At 47.1% G+C, this 19,952-nt stretch overlaps 1 protein-coding gene across 2 annotated transcripts in view; it reads left to right on the plus strand.

Annotated features, from left to right (window-relative positions):
* The window catches only part of EML3 (EMAP like 3), a 38,569-nt gene continuing 18,617 nt past the window's right edge, over positions 1-19,952 (plus strand). Inside the window, exons 1-7 of one of the 2 annotated variants that reach the window (XM_077919993.1) lie at positions 1-290; positions 11,522-11,704; positions 12,390-12,489; positions 13,715-14,326; positions 16,921-17,028; positions 18,620-18,648; positions 18,824-18,853. In XM_077919993.1, the coding sequence (XP_077776119.1) occupies positions 260-290; positions 11,522-11,704; positions 12,390-12,489; positions 13,715-14,326; positions 16,921-17,028; positions 18,620-18,648; positions 18,824-18,853 (1,093 nt within the window). In that variant the 5' untranslated portion in view covers positions 1-259. The remainder of the gene's footprint in view (positions 291-11,521; positions 11,705-12,389; positions 12,490-13,714; positions 14,327-16,920; positions 17,029-18,619; positions 18,649-18,823; positions 18,854-19,952) is intronic. The other variant, XM_077919992.1, reaches the window with a different exon arrangement.

Below are 19,952 nucleotides of genomic sequence, written 5' to 3' on the forward strand. Positions count from 1 at the left end.
CTGCAAGGGAAATGACATACCGCCCTTCTTGCTTCCTGGGGGTGGGGGGAGCCCGGCCCCAGCAGCGCGATCGGGACAGGGCGGGCGCTTCTGCTGCCGCCGCCGCCGCCTCCGCTCGCCGCTTCCCGCAAGTCCCCGGGACCTTTCTGGCTCCTTCATCCCCTGGCTCATTCGCCTGGCGAGGAGGGGGACCGAAAAACACGCGACCGCCGGCTGGAGAGCGCATGGAAGCGCGGCGCGGCGCTGCTCGGCCACCACCATGGACGGCTACCCGGAGCGCAGCCCCAACGGTGAGCTTGTGATTTATTCTGATTTTATTTTTGTTTTGCCCCGTGCAAAGATCCGACGCCCTCCATTTCCTCCCCGTCAGGGGGAACTTGGGGAACAGGAGCGCGGAGAGTTGCCTCGCGCCCTGACGCAAGGGGGCGCTGGAGAGAGGTGGGGCAACAGAAGCGGGGCGAGGTTGCCAAGCGGGTCGAGGTTGCCAAGCGCGATCTCTCCCCGCGACATCCTTGCTTCCCCCCACTCCCGGATGATGTCGGGTTGGGAGCGCAGAGGACTGGAGATCGCCTCCGCCCCGCGCCCAACAACACAAACGCGGATACTTGTGGCGTAAAAACAAACAAACACGTGGGTGAAGCTGCAACCCGCGTTCAACGTCCTGGGGAATTTAAAAGGGACACAGCAAGCCTTACATCGGAGTAAACAAACGAAGGATCGAGTTGTCCAGCTTATAAACTTAGGCATGCTCACTTTGGGAGTTAAAGCTGAACGCGCTTACTGAGTGGTAGACCCCATAGAACACAGTGGGTTTGATAATAATAATAATAATAATAATAATAATAATAATAATAATAATAATAATAATAATAATAATATCTGCTGCTTTTATGGAATAAACAAGCAAAGAATCCAGCTCCCCCAACTTGCAATTTTTACTCCTTTCCAAGCACCTTAAAACCACTAGACTGTGGTTTGCAGATGTGCAAAGGTTCAGGGGGCATTGTGCTGTTGAGCAAGGGCAGATTTTGTTGCTGTTAAGGAGCTCGGAGGCATAGGGTGAGAGAGAGTTGTGTGCCTAGTGCATGCAGTGTATGGTTGCAGAGGAAATGTGGGTTGGTTTGGTGGGAAGGGTTTGGGAAGTACGCACTGTGTGAATCTCTCCCCGGGGGAAGCAGGAGGTTTGTGTGTGTGTCCCTGTGTAAATATACTACGTCAACATAGGAGGAGAAAAGTGTTGTGTATGTATATGTGTGTGAGATTCTGTGAGCAGAGTTTCCACACTGGAAATAACATGTAGCCTGTGTGCAAGAGCATTGTGCATATGAGGTTTGCCCATGTGTTTTTTCCCCTTCTTTAATCTGAGAAGCATGTGCAAATGTCTTGTGGATGTGGATTTCCACAGGTCTACAGTCAGTGTTTTGGAAGACTCTGCCTTCTGTGGTACCTGTGGTTGCTGGACTACAACTCCCATCTACCCCTGATCATTGGCCATGCTGGCTGGGGCTGATGGGAACGGAAGTCCAACAGCGTTTGTAAGGCCATGGGCTCCCCATCTCTGCTATACACTTCTGTCAGTGCATTTAATATGTGATCCCTGGTGGGTTGGGACAAGATTGGTCTAGAACAGGGTACAGGGAAACTGTGACCCTCCAGATGTTGCTAAACATCTACCCTTGGCCATGATCATTGGCCATGCTAGTGGGGACTGATGGGAGTTGGAGTTTAGCAGTATTTGGAGTTGGCACCAAGCTTTCCGACACACACACACACACACACACACACTACCTCTTCCACTTCTCCCCCAGTGTTTTGTTGTTTATTAGGCAGCAATGTGTGCATGTGCACACTCCCCTTTGCTAGAATGACAGGCTGCCCCCTCCCTTCTAAAGCTAAATAGCGTCAATATTTATAATGCCTTCTAAATAACACCAAAATTTCCCCCCAAGTTTGTGCATGATAGAATCTTTATCCCTGCAAATCTACAGTGGTTTTTTCTTCCTTCTGTTCCTAGGCAAAGAACCTGTAGGGATTCGTTCCCTGCTTGGGATACATTTTTGCATATAAACAAATTCACTCACACCCTGACATACTTCTCATTAGTCCTGAGGCTTAGAGGAAGCCACATATTGCAACATCTGGAGTCAGAGTCAGTAGAACAGGACATGACCAGTGTGGATGTGGGGCGGAGCTTCTACATTTTACAAAATCAGGAGCCACCAATTGAGTTCATCGCTTGCCCCCCAAGCATTTAAAGCAAAACCCACCTCAAGAAATATTGAGAACTGTAGTTTGTTAAGTGTGCTGGGAATTGTAGCTCTGTGAGTTCCCAGGATTCTTTTAGGGGTTTATAGTGTGTAATCCTATCGGTTTCATCTTTATTTGTTGAGTGAGACATAAAAGCCCACCCTGCATTTAGGGCCTGGAGTGGGCAGCCCTTTTGATTTTCTAGGCCACTTGTCTTTTTTACAAAAGCAAGTATTACTTGTTTAATCATATTCATATCCCTCCCTGTCCTACGAAGAGCTCAGGTCTGCTGCTTGTCATCTTATCCTGCACAACAACAACCCTGAGAGGTAGGTTAGGCTTAGAGAAAAAGACTTGAGCAAGACCACCCAGTTTGCTTCATGGCTAAGCAAAGACACAAAGCTTTTTTTTATTGCCACCCTTTGACTACCCAGACCATTTGCTGAGAACAAAACAGGGAGACTAGAGGGGTGATAAGCGCTAACTACCGTATTTTTCGCTCTATAAGACGCACCAGACCACAAGACGCACCTAGTTTTTGGAGGAGGAAAACAAGAAAAAAAATATTCTGAATCTCAGAAGCCAGAACAGCAAGAGGGATCACTGCGCAGTGAAAGCAGCAATCCCTCTTGCTGTTCTGGCTTCTGGGATAGCTGCACAGCCTGCATTCGCTCCATAAGACGCACACACATTCCCCCTTACTTTTTAGGAGGGAAAAGGTGAGTCTTATAAAACAAAAAATACGGTAATATGTATTAAGAGATATTCATTTGTGACTGTAATTTCGAGCGGCAGTTTTTCGCTGGGGTTCCTCAGAAGCTTATCATTGAGAAGATTAGTCAACGGTGCACAATATTTCCTGGCTTATCTGTCATTGCTACCCATCAGATGTGCAGCTACAGAGGAGTATTTGGTGTGAGCAAGAGGCATTATCAGTTCAGAAGAAACAGTTGTGATGAGGCCTAAATATCTAGGATAGTGCCCCATGTGAAATGAGCAGACTCATAGAACATATCCCAGAATCCTTTGCAACCAAGGGAACATACAAGTTCCCCCAATGGTGGGAAGCTTTATAAAAAAAATCTCAACCCAATTGGGTTAGAAACAATAATGTTCTGCGTAGTTTAGCAGAGTAGTTAATAGTGTGACCAGGAAAGTCCCTCATTCAAATCTTGCCTCAGATAGCATCTCACTACTAGGTGTAATTAGGCAAAACTATAGAGATAATATAGGCCTACTTTCAAAGGCTGTTGCTTGCAGGGTATTACTTTACCAACAGGAACAAAGAGCTCTGAACACCTGAAATACACTATATATAACACCTAATTTAGCCGCAGCTGAATCCGAAAACCTGCCCCTCCTTTTGCCAGTATAATGAGATTGCAGTCTCGTTCTTCGGCTTCCAACGCCAGGTGTGTTATATTGCCCAGGCTGGTCTTTCAAGTGGTGTGTCATAAACTGGGCCTTCCTGGACAGGTTCCTGCTTTTGGTTCAAACATACTGGTGGAGAGCGGACTTCATGCTCAAAACCAAACCTTCCTGGAAAAGAGAAATTATGTTTGAGTGGAATGAGACACAACTGCCTTGTACATTTAAAACAGTAGTCTACCACTTTGAACAGTAATGGCTTGCCCCAAAGAATTGTGGGAACTATCCTTCATTAAGGATGCTAAGTGTTGTTAGAAGACCCCTATTCTTCTCACAGAGCTACAGTTCCTGCTAACATTGTGCCTTGCAGCCAGAGTTGTGAAATCCAGAGCGGCTCAGTCTCCTGATTGCATCTCATCCTTCACCCTTTGGCCTACTTCTTTTTTGGCCTGCTCTGCCAAACATAAAGCAAGTCGGCAAGATCAAATTATTTCTTTTGGATTGAGTTATCCAGAATCAGTTTGCCACTCTCTTGTTCCTCCTTGCTTGCAGTTCCTCACCTGAATTCGGATTGTGCAAATGTACATTTTGTAAATGTGCATTGGAGGAATGGAGCAGGGGAAACCAGACCCCTCACTCACTGAGTAAGGTGCCTCCCCCGACCTGCAAAATTGTGTAGATTGAATCAACCCCCAAAGTTATATGAGAGAAATAACTGAAGCAGTAGCAGATCACAAGAGTTTGAGAGTGTGTCAAGAAACACAGGCGCTACCGTATACTGAGGTCACATCCACACCATACCTTTAAAGTACATGACTTCCCACAAAGAATCCTGGGAAGTGAACTATAGTATGTGAAGGGTGCTGGGAATTATAACTCAGTTCCCAGAATTCTGTGGGGGAAGCCATTAAATGTATGGTGTGGATCTGATCCTGAGTCAAACCATTTCCACCAGCACTGTATTGTCTACACTGACTGGCAGTGGTTGTCCGGGGTTTCAGATGGGGGTTCTTTCTATTTCTTGTTTGGGAATACCAGGGACTGAACCTGGGACCTTCTGCATGCCAAGCATAGGCACTCCCACTGAGCTAAGCCCCTTCTCCTGTGGGCTCTTTCTCAAGAGAAATATAGACAATGCTCTCTTTGCGGAATTTTTTTTTTTTTTTATCCTTCTCACCTACGACAGACGGACACACTTATTAATTTACTCATTCTCTCTCTCACACACACACACATTCTGTTTCCCAACTGGGTGCTGAGGTAAACTGTGGGTGTTTTCGCCCCCTTCCTCTCTCCATATGTAGCCCGGTAACCGGAAGTGACTGAGCCAGACATGAGTAGCTGGGAAAACCCCAGTCAGGCCTAACCCAGCCTTGTGAAGGCTACAATTGCAAAAAAAATAATAATTAAGAATTTCAAAATGAGTTTTTAAAAAAATATTTGGTATCTGCAGTGCTTAGGAAAAATGGACACCCAGTTATGTCACCTGGCACAAGAAATATTGTGGTTTAACACATATAAAGACTTAAGTTTGCCACATAAGAATTTCAGAATTATGGATGGGTGGGACATGAATTTATTAATAAAATGAGGACACTTTTTTGCATCTGTGGTGCTGGGAGTGCGGGGGTGCGGCGGCACCCAGTTATGTTGCTTGACGCGTAAAGCGTTGTGGTTTAACATCTATGGAAACTACATTTGCCACAAAAGAATTTCACATGGGGAAACTCCCCCCCCCCTTTAATCAGTGATGCTTTTTAAAAAGGACACACTCGGTTATGTTGCTTGGCCTGTGAAGCATTGGTGTTTAATGCATAACAGATACTTATTTACATACTTATTTATTAGATTTATATACCACCCTTCATCACAAGATCTCAGGGTGGTTCACAAGATCAAATACTTTCCAGTCTAAGATGCTGTGCCATTTCAGAGACTGGAAGCATATATATAGTTGACAGCTTCAATTTCAAAATGACTTGGCTCTCTTCTCCACCCCCTCTGAAGCCAAGGAGAGGCTTAGGAAGCGCCTGTCCCCGAAGGTTTAATTCCTGAGATGAGCACCTTGCCCAAAAATGTCACCCAACGTGTTTGGCGGGGAGGGTGGAGGGCGTGTGTGAGTGTGGGGGCGATTTTTCTAATGGAAACTGAAAGGCCCAAGAGGGAGCAGGAAGATGCCCTGGCATTCCATGCACACAGCGCACCAGGGCCGGGGCAAGGCCATAAGACTCCTGAAATCCTGTATTTCTTTATTGGTTTTTGGGTGTGGAGCAGGGAAGGTGTGGTGTAGAATTCCTCAGAGTCAGGCCCTGTCAGAAGGTGAGACCAGGAAGCAGAAATTTGCACTAAGAACCTTCTGCCTTATTCTGCAGACTGGGGTGGTGGATCATCAGGCCCAGGGGCTGAATTTTGCCCTTAAGGACTCTCTATCTGGCCAACAAAGGTCCGTATAGTTAAGGCTTTGGTTTTCCCAGTAGTGATGTATGGAAGTGAGAGCTGGACCATAAAGAAGGCTGATCGCCGAAGAATTGATGCTTTTGAATTCTGGTGCTGGAGGAGACTCTTGAGAGTCCCATGGACTGCAAGAAGATCAAACCTCTCCATTCTGAAGGAAATCAGCCCTGAGTGCTCACTGGAAGGACAGATCCTGAAGCTGAGGCTCCAATACTTTGGCCACCTCATGAGAAGAGAAGACTCCCTGGAAAAGACCCTGATGTTGGGAAAGATGGAGGGCACAATGAGAAGAGGACGATATGGTTGGACAGTGTTCTCGAAGCTACCAACATGAGTTTGACCAAACTGCGGGTGGCAGTGGAAGACAGGAGGGCCTGGTGTGCTCTGGTCCATGGGGTCACAAAGAGTCGGACACGACTAAACAACAACAAAGCTGGCCCTTGGAACTCTCCCAGACTGCACATCCTCTCCTTAGGCTGCATCCTGCACTGGCCTTGCTTCATACCCCAAATGGATTTTTTTGTGGTTGGAATGTGCCCTTGAATTCTGATAATGCTTGCCTGAATGGAGAATAAAGTGGGTATGTATGTGCAGAAGCAAGTCTATTGTACAAAGGTAAAATTAACATTTATTGCTCTGCCTACTTTTGCTTCTGGCTCCACCCACTGCTGGCAGTGGCCCTCGGAAGGCTGCCTAGAAGAGAATGTGGCCCTTGTGTTGAAAAAAACTTCCCTACTCCTGCTGTAGATGCCACAGGGCACCATTCGGGAAAATATGTGGCTGAATGAGGATTTGAACTTGGAATGCAAACTTCCCATTCTAACACTGACCATTGGTCTAGTCTGAAATTTCAGTGGGCAGGCAAGGCCCTCCTGCCCTATCCCTTCCCCTTTTAAGTTGACCATACTGGGGGCGAGGGAGATGTGAATTGAAAAGGTCACAGGAAAAAATGCCTTTTTGTTTAAGGGTTTTTGGGGGATGAGTGTGCGGAGGAGGAAAATCTGGACAAAGCGGAGCCTGTTTGGGCTATTATTTATCTTTAAAGCCCATCTGATTTCTGTGTTCCTCAGCACAGAGACGAAATAAGTCTCAATTTTTTTTTTGGTACCAGCTTCTCAGATCCAGGCTTCTTTTGAGTCCTCTCCACATCCTCTTTTTGTTGGACAGAGGCCTTCTTTAGCGCCCACTTCTCAGTCTTTGGTGGGGGGGGGGGAGCTGAGAGAGAGGAAGGAGGCGATGTGGTTTCATCAAGGGGGGGTGGTATATCCAACAAGAAAACAACCCCAGCAAGTCTTGCTCTTTGGCTCAGGCTGGAAAACACTTCGGTCTGCTTCGTCGCATGCGGCAAGATTGCCAGCTCCCTCTGTTTTCTTTGTATAACTTCCAGCTGGTGTGTTTGGTACCTTGAAGAAGAAGGGGAGGGGGGAATCTGAATACTGCACTATTTTATATTTGCATCCACTTCCATACATTGCGAGCTATTTATGTGCCATTGAGAGTCTCTTGCTCCATAATGGCAAGATCTGGGGCACAGTGAGATCCTCTATGTGCAATTTCCTTCTCACTCTTGCAATCCCTTTCCTATAGCCTGGATCAGGGGTAGGCAACCTAAGGCCTGCGGGCTGGATGCGGCCCAATCGCCTTCTAAATCTGGCCCGTGGATGGTCTGGGAATCTGCGTGTTTTTACATGAGTAGAATGTGTCTTTTTATTTAAAATGCCTCTCTGAGTTATTTGTGGGGCCTGCCTGGTGTTTTTACATGAGTAGAATGTGTGCTTTTATTTAAAATGCATCTCTGGGTTATTTGTGGGGCATAGGAATTCATTCATTACCCCCCCAAAAATATAGTCTGGCCCCCCACATGGTCTGAGGGATGGTGGACTGGCCCACGGCCGAAAAAGGTTGCTGACCCCTGGCCTGGATCATCCCTGTGAAGTCCCCATCAATGCATTTGTCCCCCCCCCCCCAATAGCCCACCTTTTTCTCTAAGTTTGATGTGTCATACGTGGTTTTCTCCCTTCTCATTTTATCCGCACAACAACCCAGGTTAGGTTGAAAGGCAAACGTAAGATTTGAACCCTGGTCTCTCTCAAGTCCTGATCTGACATTCTAACCACAGCACCCCACTGGCTTATGTTTATGTTTTTGTTGAGATGGGATGTGTCATTGAGCTGCAACAAGGCCTCTTACTTTCCTGGATGGAGAGAGGGGAGCATGTGTATTGAAATCTCTTCTGCACAGCTGGAATGAACCATGGTTGAAGTCACATCTATTGCTCCACCCACTTTTGCCTTTAGCACCACCCACCACAGGCATGCAGCCCCTGGAAGGCTGTTAATGGGGGAAATGTGGCCCTTGGGCTGAAAAAGGTTGAGAGAATAAAAGAAACTTACGGTTTATTAGTCCTGGCAAACAAAGCCATTCTGAATACAAGCTTATGTATGGCCATTATGGAGTTGTGAGGTGTACGAAATGAAAGTCCAATACTAGCACTGAAGAAGCAGCAGGAAGGAACCAAAGCATGAGAGAAAAGCAATCTGCTCAATAAGGAATCAGCAAGGGAAGAACGCATTGCCTTTCTGACTCCTGCCACCACAGTTACCTGTGTCATTGCTTTACTCCCAACAATAAGAACGTACCAAAGCCAGGGCATGTTGTTTGCTGAGGCAAAGTCTCAGCCCAGACAGGAAATATTTCCTAGCTGTTTTCCATTAAGGAGACCTTGGTTGGCCAGATATGCATTGAAGAAGAAGAAGAAGAAGAAGAAGTTACATCACTAAAAATGGAAGATGACAGAGGACACAAATTTGCATAAAATCTGCAAAAGTATAGCTGCAAATTGAGAAATAATTAAATAAAAACACATAGCACTTGCCTGCCTGCTCAGTCTACTGAAGAGCTGTGTAGCTAACTGTGGGTTGGCAATTTCAAGGCCACTCCTAACATCCCTTCTTGTGGTTCCTTACCTTTAAACAAGACTTGGACTGGACAGCCCTCAAATAGAGGTCAGTTTAGAGAACTGTCCTCTGTAAAGATGTGCTTTTTAGTTTTTTGGGAGAGGCTTTTAGGTCCAGAGAAAAGGCGCGTAATTGGGGGGACAAGATAACGGTGTATCAAATTGGTAGATGGCCTGGAGAAAGTGGCCAGGCCTCTCTACTTTATGCAGATAGACAAACTAAGGTACATCTTCACACAACACATAGCTAAACTGTGGAATTTGTTCCTGCGAGATGTCTACCAACTTGGAGGGGAAGGTTATCAATGGCTATGTTCTACATACTCTTAAGGAGCCAATATAGCTCTGGATATCAGTTGCTGGGAACCGCAAGTGCCAAGAGTTACTCTCGCACTCGGGTCCGGCTTGTAAGCTTCCCAGTTGGCCACTTTGAGAACAGGATGCTGAAGCAGGTGGGCCTTTGGCCTCCTCCAGCCACCCTCTTATAGGTTATGGGGAAAGGGTAGTAAAGAGTTAAGCCATCTCGACACCCTTGGTCCTCTGCGTCTCCCACACATCCTTAGAGCACCCAGGGGGGCAGGGGGCCCATGTTGTGCAGTTGACGGTGGCGTCAGGAATGTCTAAGGCGGGAGTCGTTTCCTCCCAACTGCCACTGTCCTCCGCTGCCAGCACAAACAAGGCTGGCTGGGCATGAGGCAAGAACTGGGCTTGCTGCCTGCACAATGTGGGCCAGAGGACCTAGCTTGAACCAAGCAGGCCTCTCCTCTCCTCTGCCTCCCTCCCTCCGTGAACTGTGGCACCCCAGGACGGGCCTTGTGCGGGAAACCTTAACCATCTCCCCCTGCTGTGTTAATTATAGACACTTGTGACCATTGTGGCTTCTGGCAAAACATGCGTGTGTTTAAATGCAGCAAATAAGGGCCAGTTCTTCTTGGTATAGGAACACATGGAGCTACACAAAAGTCATCGCTCAGAGGAACGCTGCAATCTCCAGCGCTGAAACAGAAAAGCTGCTCCTAGGGGTTTTTTTTCCCATGTGGGGGCATGTTGCTATTATTGTGCTCTATGTAGGAGAGGGGAATCTGGGGCCTGAAAGTGGCCCTTCAGACCTCTCCACGTGGCCCTCTAAACTCTCCCCGGCCAGGCTACCTCTCCACAGCCCTCACCGGCTCTGCTTCACAACCTTCTTGAGGTTTTTTCCCCTGGCTGGAATGTATCCTTGAACTCTGATAATGCCTCAGGCTTCTCTAGAGGATTGAGGGTGGGTGGGTGTGGAAACTGGCCTAGTGTACAAAGGGAAATTTTACATTCACTATTGCACCCACTTTTGCCTCAGACCTCGCCCGCCACTGGCATTTGGTTGCCCAGGAGGGAATGTGGCTCTTAGGGTCAAAAACCTTCCATATTCCTGATGTAGGGCTGCCAATGTACCTGGTGTTTGTTTTTTATAGTAATGTAAACAGCTCTCTGGCCTGAGGACGTTACAGTCTGAAGTTGGAGGAACTGGTTTGGCACTGGGTTCAGGACAGACTTGTTTTTGGTTTTTTTAAAAAGCCTTTCTTTGGCGCAATGCAGAATTAACTTTAAGAAATACAAAATAAATCCATGCAGCATTCATCTAAAAGTGGCTAGCCCACATGGGACCCCTCAGACATAGGCAGTATGCCCCTACATAACAGGTGCTGAGGACAAGCAATGGGGGAAAGGGGCAACCTTCCTTCTCTGCTTTCCAAATGCATCTGTCTAGTTGTTGTTTTGGAAATGGCATACGAAAGTAGAGCTTGCTCTAGTCTCTAGCAAGGCAATGCTTATGATACCTTAGGAACATGGGTAAACTCTGACTCGGGCTGTTTGTCCATCTAGTTCAGTACTGCCAACACTGACTGGTAGTGGGTCTCCGGGGTTTCAGGCAGGGGACATTCCCAGCCCGACTTAGAGATGCCAGAATTTGAACCTGGCACCTTCCGCATGCAAAGCAGATGCTTTCCCACTGAGCTACAGCTCTTCCCCAATACAGTGGTACCTCAGGTTACATACGCTTCAGGTTACAGACTCCACTAACCCAGAAATAGTACCTCAGGTTAAGAACTTTGCTTCAGGATGGGAACAGAAATCGTGCTCTGGCGGCACGGCGGCAGCAGGAGGCCCCATTAGCTAAAGTGGTGCTTCAGGTTAAGAACAGTTTCAGGTTAAGAACGGACCTCCGGAATGAATTAAGTACTTAACCTGAGGTACCACTGTACATTATTAGATAGATCCCCAATTATAGATGAGGTTAATGTGGCCTAACCCTCTTATGGGTGTGGGGAACATTTGGCCCTCCAAATGTTGCTGAACTACAGCTCCCATCAGCCCCAGCAAGCATGGCCAGTGCCCTGGGATGATGGGAGTTGTAGTTCAGCAACATCCAGAGGGCCAAAGGTTCCCCTTAACCTGCCCTCCTGCATTTTAAAAGCACGGGTTCTCAAATCTAATCGCATCTCCCTCCTTTGGCAGGTGAGAACCTCCTGGGTAGCAACACTATCCTGCGCCACCCGGCCTGGCTCACTGACCTCGATTCCCGACTGCGGAGCCAAGAGGAGGAGCTGACGCTGGTGAAGTCGGCGTTGGCAGACGCGTTGCGGAGGCTCAGCTTCTACGACCAGCAGATCCCTCTGCTCAGGCAACAGCTGCTTGAAGGTGAGGGTGTCAAGAGTCCCAATAGATGGGCAGCTATCTATTTGTTGGTTTCATAAAAATGTATATAACGCTTGATTGTAAAAAAAAAGGAAAGACCTTCGAAGCAGATGGTAGCTTTTAATCGGAAGAAAGGTGCATATATACAGGTGAGGGGAGGTGAACCTTCCTAACTGTACCTCCCTGCTGTTAGGCACACAAAATTACCGTATTTTTTGCTCTACAAGACTCACTTTTTCCCTCCTAAAAAGTAAGGGGAAATGTGTGTGCGGCTTATGGAGCGAATGCAGGCTGCGCAGCTATCCCAGAAGCCAGAACAGCAAGAGGGATTGCTGCTTTCACTGCGCAGCGATCCCTCTTGCTGTTCTGACTTCTGAGATTCAGAATATTTTTTTTCTTGTTTTCCTCCTACAAAAGCTAGGTGCGTCTTGTGGTCTGGTGCGTCTTATAGAACGAAAAATACGGTATTCTCTTCATCTCAGGTCAGACACCAGAAGTGAGCCATGGAGAGTGAGAAGTGCCTGGGGTAATGGAGAAAAGTGCCTGGGTGAGCAGGGGGCTAAAGTGGAGGTGGAAATCCCTGCTTCATGTGAAAATCAGACCCAGTCCTCACATGGCAGGTTGCTTACAGCCATCAGATTGCTTCATGGGAATGGTTGCTTTAATTCAAATTCCTTTCTCACTGCAGCAAATTCCGGTCTGTCAGATACCAAAGATCCTGCACTCCTTCCACAGGACAATGGTGCCTTCTGGAGCCTGCCTGCTGCTTTCTCCAATGATTCTTTCAGGTATTTGCCAAGGGATCTTTGAGGGGGGCAAATTGAGGCCCCAGAAAAGACTGCTCTTATGCGACCATCTGCAGCTAACTCCCAAACCATGGAGGCTGGTCTGTTAGGGCCTTCCAGCCCTTAGCCAGCTCCCACCTGCCTGCCATCTTATTGATAACCAGCCTAGGAAGGTGGCCCTGCCTGCTTCCTCCTCCTCAGTCACAGTGTTACTCATTGTAGGCAAGAAGGAGGATTAGTTGGCTCCACCTGCCATTGGCTCTAGCTCTGCGTACTGTACCTGAGAGTGTGGAAGTAAAAGGAGAGGAAGTGCTGTATAGAGGTTAACTAAGTGTGGTGGAGTGAATGAATGAATGTTTATTATTATGACTAATAGTAAAACCAGAATTTCAGCATAATTTTTTCATAAACATTAAAACGGACAAAGTGGAATTTAACAATCAATATACAGTACGAATTAAATGGATTTAAAATATGTATCCAAGGAAATATAAACTCAATTAAATGGATTTAAAATATGTATCCAAGGAAATATAAACTCAATGATTTAAAAAACAACCCAGAAGAATTTGACTGTGAGCTGTGTCAATTTATGACTGTTTGTGGAACTGTGTGATGGAGTAGCTAACTAAGTATGTTGTTTGGTTGTAAATTGCTTTGGGTTCCCTTGGGCAAGATAAAGTGATTCACAAATTTAAATAACAACAACTACTACTACTTCTGTTTGAGGGAAATTCTATTGTTTTCTCAGCATCACAAGCTGCAGAATTTAGTCACAGAGAATATAACACCATTCTCCCCCCAGAAAAAAAAACCAGAAGCGTTTTCTTGCATTTACTGCTCACTTTATTGATTTGTTATTACATTCATATCCCAACTTACCTCCAAGGAACTCTCTCCCCCTCCCATTTTATTCTCACAACAATTCTTTGAGGTTGGTTAGGCTGAGAGGCAGGGACTGGTTCAAGGTCACCCAGTGAGAGCTTCATGGCCAAGACGGGATTTGAACCCTGGTCTCCCAGGTCCTAGCCCAACACCCTAACCACTACACCACCAGTGGCTCTGTTACCGCACAGTAATTGCATAATAACTCCATCATCTGGGAGGAAAGCTTGGCTTTCTGAAACACATCTGACATGTTGACTTTTTAAAGGGGTGTGAAGGGTGTTTACAAGGGTGACTGAAACAAGCTGGCATCCCACAACTCACGTTGTGTTTTGGTTTGCAGGTCCACTATTGCGCAGCAACCTGGAGGCTACAGGGAGTCAGTGCCTTCAGCTGAAAGAGCCTCACCAAGGGTCAGCGTCGGGACGCAAACAGAGGAGACCTCCATGCTGGAGGCAAAGCAGAACCAGTACCTAAGCAACGGGCATCTTAAGCAGACAGAGAGCTCGGTGGTTCAAGGACAGACAGACCAAGCCCCTTCCACCCTTGGACAGACAGGCTTCACAGAGGGCTTAGTCAGTGGAGGCCCTCTGGAGCCCGTTAAGAACTCCTTTGGGTTGCAGGCCGAGGGAGGAGGAGACCCAGGATTTGCCTTGGAGTTGCAAAATGTTCAGGAAAAGCAAAAGGTTCAGGAGGAACCCCAGGCTCCAGGCACTGGTTGCCACCTTCCTAGGACTTGCCCCCACGAAACTCAAGATGTCGGGGAGCCTCCCCTTGAAGACAGCAGAGACAAAGTCTCCGGCGTGGGGCAGTCCCAACCCCCAGCTCAGTCGCTGGGTCAGCTCCCAGCATCCCCTGAGCCTCCATTGGAAGTGGGGAGCAGCAACAGCAGCAGCAGCACCCCTGCCTCACCGGTCCCAGCTGTGCAGAGTTTGATGTCCAGCAAGAAGGAGCTGTGAGTTTGAAGGCTGAGGGAACTGGGCTGGATTCTGCTGGGAGAGAAACAGAAAGAGGGGCGAGTGTTTCATTAGGTTATCATTGCTCTGGATTTAGTCTTGTGGGTGTTTAAAAATAAATAAAAATCAGCAAAACTCTGGTCTTATTCCCAGATCCAAGAGAAAAAAGGTTGTTTAAGACATGGAATCTATCTGCCAGAGACCATAGCTTCCTATATGCATATGCCTAGTTTAAGACAGGGCAGAGATGAGGTTTAGTTTAGTAGGTTGGAGCAGAGAGACAGGATTCCCAGGTTTTCTGTCTGATTCTGGGTGCAGGGCAAGACCCACCCATGGCTTGATATTATGTGAAGAGGCTGTGTGCTCCCTTCTCCCCTTGCATGATCTGATTCATTTAGTTGTACATTCTTTTGTACATGTTTTTTATTCAATTAACATATCTTGAAGAGTCTTTGCCAGTTAGTGTAGGCAGAGCAAGATGGACCAATGGTCTGACTTGATATGAGGTGGATTCCTATGTTCCAGATACCAGGGGTGAGAGCAGTGATCTATGTCTTTCTCCCTGAGCTCCTTAGCTTGGTGCCCTCAGGTATGGCAGAGGATGTGGCCCCATTGCTGCTGTTGAAGATTCAGCTGCCTGTTTAGTTGGATTCAGTACATTGAACATATGTGAACATATGTTCCACCCCTGGTGTGACTCACTTAGGGTCAGGATGTGATCGTCCTGCAGCTTCCTGCACACCTGTTGAAAACTGATTAACCTACTGGATGGATTTAGGACATTGGCTGGGAACGTTTGTGGCCCAGTGGGACAGATCTTTACCTCTCCCCACCCCACGGGACAACTTTAGCAGGTGGGTGGGACCACCCACATGTCAATCATCTGACATCCTAACTGACAGCAGATGACAGACAGGTGGGTTGCCCCACCCACCTGCCAAAGTTGACCCACGGGATTGGGGGGAAATGGAGACCACTCAGGATTGAACTTCCCATTCACCAGCTGATAACGTGGTTCTCTCCTGCTCTCCAGCCACATCTCTACCTGCTCCGCACCTGACACCAGCTGGACGTGGTTGGGGAAAGCTTCCTCAGGGGCCAAATCAGGAGGGCTGGCGGGCCAAATCTGGCCCACAAGCTGGAAGTTCCTGATTTAGGAGAAAGGGAAACACTGGGGCTGGCGCTATCCATAGACAGCCATCTCAGGCAGTTGATTTTGGGTATCATGAAGGAAACAAAATGGGAGCCAGTTATTTATTTATTGCTCCATATTTCCTGTCAGAGAAGAGGAGAGTCGTTTGTGAGATTTTCTGCCTCAGATGCCAAAATTGCGTGACCAACCTTGGGTCTGGTGTGTGTTGACTTGGTGATGCACACATTCACCTCAGGCAGCAAAATGTCTCAGGTCGGCCCTGTCTCTGGGTCACTTATTGTCCTGTGATTCACCCTTTCTCTCCCCCTCTACCATTCTGAGCTTCTTTTCCTGCTTGCTCAGAGGAGCCCGCCCCTTTCTCTCTTGGCTGAATTGAAGGTTTGGTAAAAACCAGGCTCTATTTGCAGCTGTGGGCAGAGCGTTGCCCCCACACAAGGCCAAAGGAGGCAGCAGCTTCTTCTTCTTCTTCTTCGGGCTGTGAAGAGCTCTTCCTCAGAAGAAAGAGCCTGTCTTCTGCTGCCACTGCCACTTCTCCTTAGAAGAAGGGGATGACCAGGGTTGCTCCCTCTCAGTGGCGTACAGCACCCTGAGGAGAAGCAAATCAGCCAATATCCGTGGGTGCAAAATAGACTCACAACATAAACAACTTCCGCTCTTGCAGGCAAAGGACAACACGGGAGTCTTTGACTGCGGGATGCATCTCTGTTACTTATTTATTTTATTTAACACAATTTCTGTTCCACTGGATTCTAAGCAAACCTCTGAGTGGTCTCCAAGAACAATGATTGAGTAGCATCCATAAGAATGTAAGAAGAGCCTGCCCGCTGGATCAGGCCAGAGACCCATCTAGTCCAGCATCCTTTTTGCACAAGGGGAAGCCCACATGCAGGGCATGAGTGCAAGGACAACGCTACAAACTTGTGATTCCCAGCAGATGGTGTTCAAAGCTCTACTAGCTCTGACAGTGGAGGTAGAACGAATGCACTCTAAGTAGACCCACTAAAATTAATGGACCTGAGTTAGGTTTTGTCTGTTAATATCAATGGGCCTACCTGGAGCAGAGGTGCTTCCAGCTGACCTGTTTATTGAGGATTCTTTCCGATTTGTTTGCAGGGAGATTGGACAAAATTGGCTATTTGATGAACATTCCACTCTGATTTATTTGTGGGGAGCACCAATCATGTTGCACGAGGGAACGTTTCATCCCACCCTTCCCAGTGCATTTCCCTGTCACTTTTCTTATTGCAAAAAGTCTGATCTTTCAGGGAAGTGAATTTGTTGTGCAAGAGCTCCAAGTCAGTTCTATTTGCACGTCCTGAATTTGCCTACATGTTCTTGAATCCCACCTGAAAGTAGCGACAGTCTAGCCCTATAGGACTAACGTTGGATACAGCATCGTAGTTCGGCACCTTACCTATTCCCCCTTTCTTTCTTTTCCAGACTGCGGAGAAACAGCTCCTCTGACAAACCCTCCAAAACCAAGCAGCGCCTCTCCAAGAAGGCAGCGTCCTCAGCCAACCTCTTCAACCACTCCAGCAGCTTTGAGAAGTGAGGCGCACACAGGCACCTACCATGTATCACCCCAGTTTTTCTGATTTAGGGACATGAGTGGCATTTGGTTGTATTTGCCCTGAGGGTGGGGGAGCATGCACTCTGTGCGTGTTCAAAAGCACAGTGCCACCCCAAGGTTGCACTCTGGATTGTTTATTTATTTGGAGATGCCCAGGGGCAGTCTGCAAAAAAGAAAAAAATACACTAATAAAATACCGTATTTTTTGCTCTATAAGACTCACTTTTTCCCTCCTAAAAAGTAATGGGAAATGTGTTTGCGTCTTATGGAGCGAATGCAGGCTGTGCAGCTATCCCAGAAGCCAGAACAGCAAGAGGAATTGCTGCTTTCACTGCACAGCGATCCCTCTTGCTGTTCTGACTTCTGAGATTCAGAATATTTTTTTTCTTGTTTTCCTCCTCCAAAAATTAGGTGCGTCTTGTGGTCTGGTGCGTCTTATAGAGTGAAAAATACGGTATAACTTCAATATCTTAAAGGAGAGGGGGGAGGGAATACATTTTGAAATATTTGCCTGGTGCAAGAAATATAACCATGGTGCAGGTGGGCTTTTCTGGAGAGGGAATTCCACAAACACAGCACCAACACCAAAAAGACTCTGTCTCCCACTGGGGGGGGGGGGGATTTGAGTCAATCCACAGTTAAAGGCAAACCCAGTTGATTTGCATTTTCCAAAACAAGGTATGAACCAAAACACAGCTATCTTTTGAAATCTGAATTTCTCCAGACTTTGCAATGCAGTTCTCCAGCCCAGTAATTTGTATAGAAATGCAGGATGTGTGCATAGAAATGCATATATTAATGAAAATAAAGTACAAAAAATATATATAATTGTATTACGGGGAATAGGTATTGGGAGATGTTTGCACTAAAATGCTGATGAATTTGCAGGAAGATTTTTAAAAAATGCAAATGTAATTGTGGGGAACTGAATTTAAGATTGGGAAAAAATGAGATGCTGAGAGAAATGGAAATGGACAGATCTGCACTCTGTCTCTCTTGCTGGTTGCTGTCCACCTTAACCAACACTGCAGGGCACCTGGAGGAGTATTACTGAAGATGATCTCTGGTGAATCTGGCTGCTCCTTATAAGCCAGGGATAGCCAACATGGTGCCCTCTGGGTGTTTTGGTTTCCAATTCACATCAGCCTGCATAGTCATTGATCGGGGATAATTGGGAGATGTAGTCCAAAATATCCAGAGAGCAGCATGTTAGCTAATCTGTTATCTACAGCACACACAAATACACATAAACATAGACACACACCATATATTGCCACGTGGGATTTGGTTATGTTTGCTCTTGGGGGGGGGGGGTAATAGGGTATTATGTGCATGCTCAGAGGTAGTGTTCTTCCCAGTGCTATTTTTCTAGAAAAAGGGGTGCTAGAACTCACCATGAACACCTCCCTTGTTCTCTTAGAATGGCAATGGTGCCCACCGGAGAGGTGCTGGAACTCAGTTCCGGCTGAAAAAAAGCCCTGGTTATTCCACAGTTCATTTCCTTCTAAGTTACCTACCATACACATATACCCTGACCGGCCCCTTTAATGTTCTGTTTTCTCTTTGCAGCCGAACAAAGGATCCTTCCTTAAGTCCAGGTGAGCTCTCAAAGTCAAGGATAGTGAAGGGGACAATAAAGCTGTTTGGTGGGTTGGAGTTGTAGTCCAAAACCTCTGGAGGGCACCAGGTTGGTGAAGGCCGCTCCAGGCAAAGATGCAGCCCCTTCTTTTTCCCTACAAATCCCTAATGCTTCCTTCCTCTCCCTCTGCATAGGGCCACTGAGCGCTCGACGGATGCACCAAGGTGAGACTTCGGAAACAATTGCATTGGAGGTTTTGGGAGAAGAAAGCAGGCAGGAGTTTTCCTCCCTCTATCTTAACACTAGAACTTGGGGACGTCTTATGAAGCTGAAGGTTGGAAGGTTCAGGACAGACAAAAGGAAGTCCTCCTTCACACAGCGCATATGGGAGTTTGTCCCTCAGGAAGTAGAGATGGTCACCAGATTGGATGACTTTAAAATACAATTAGGCAAAATCCAGAGGGTAGGGCTACAAAGGCTAACTGTTGGAGGGGGTATGCTTCTAAGAACGTAAAAATAACCCTGCCAATGGCCCATCTAGTCCAGCATCCTGTTCTCATAGTGGCTGCCAAGATAACTCTGGGAAACCCTCCAACACAACCCAAACACAAGAGGATTCTCCCTTCCTGTAGCTTCCACAACTGGTATCCAGAAGCTTTGCTACCATCATGGCTAGTAGTCACTGATGGCCTTTTCCTCCAACAAGTTATGAATACAGTTGTACCTTGGTTGACGAACGACTTGTGAGTCTAACGTTTTGGCGCCCGAATGCCGCAAACCTGGAAGTGATTGTTCCGGTTTTCGAACATTCTTTGGAACCCAAACATCCAGCATGACTTCTTTGGTTTCTGAACATTTTGGAAGTTGAATGGACTTCTGGAACAGATTCTGTTCGACTGTAGTGGTTTCTGGAAACTGCAGGAGGGGAGAGTGCTATTGTGCTTGCAGGCTTCCCATAGAAATATATAGCTGGCTGCTGTGAGAACGGGATGTTACACTGGCCAGATGCAGCAGGCTCTTCATAATGGAAGACAGAACACCTGGTGGTGCCTGTTGTGGAGTTAGGCCACATCCACACCATACATTTAAGGCACTCTTGACAGCACTTTAAACAGTAATGGCATCCTCCAAAGAATCCTGGGAGCTGTAGTTTTGTTAAGAGTGTTGAGGGAGGGCTGGATAGAGAGGCCTGGGGGTATGGGTTGTGTTTGACCCCTAGGCCTGAGGTTCTTCATTCTTAAGATAGGAGCCCAGGCAAAGTTTTATCACTTGATTCTCCTGGTTGCATCAGGAGTCCTGAAAAGTGGGCGATGCTTGGTCGTT

The sequence above is a fragment of the Podarcis muralis genome, chromosome 16 (assembly GCF_964188315.1).
Source record: "Podarcis muralis chromosome 16, rPodMur119.hap1.1, whole genome shotgun sequence".
Taxonomy (NCBI): Eukaryota; Metazoa; Chordata; class Lepidosauria; order Squamata; family Lacertidae; genus Podarcis; species Podarcis muralis.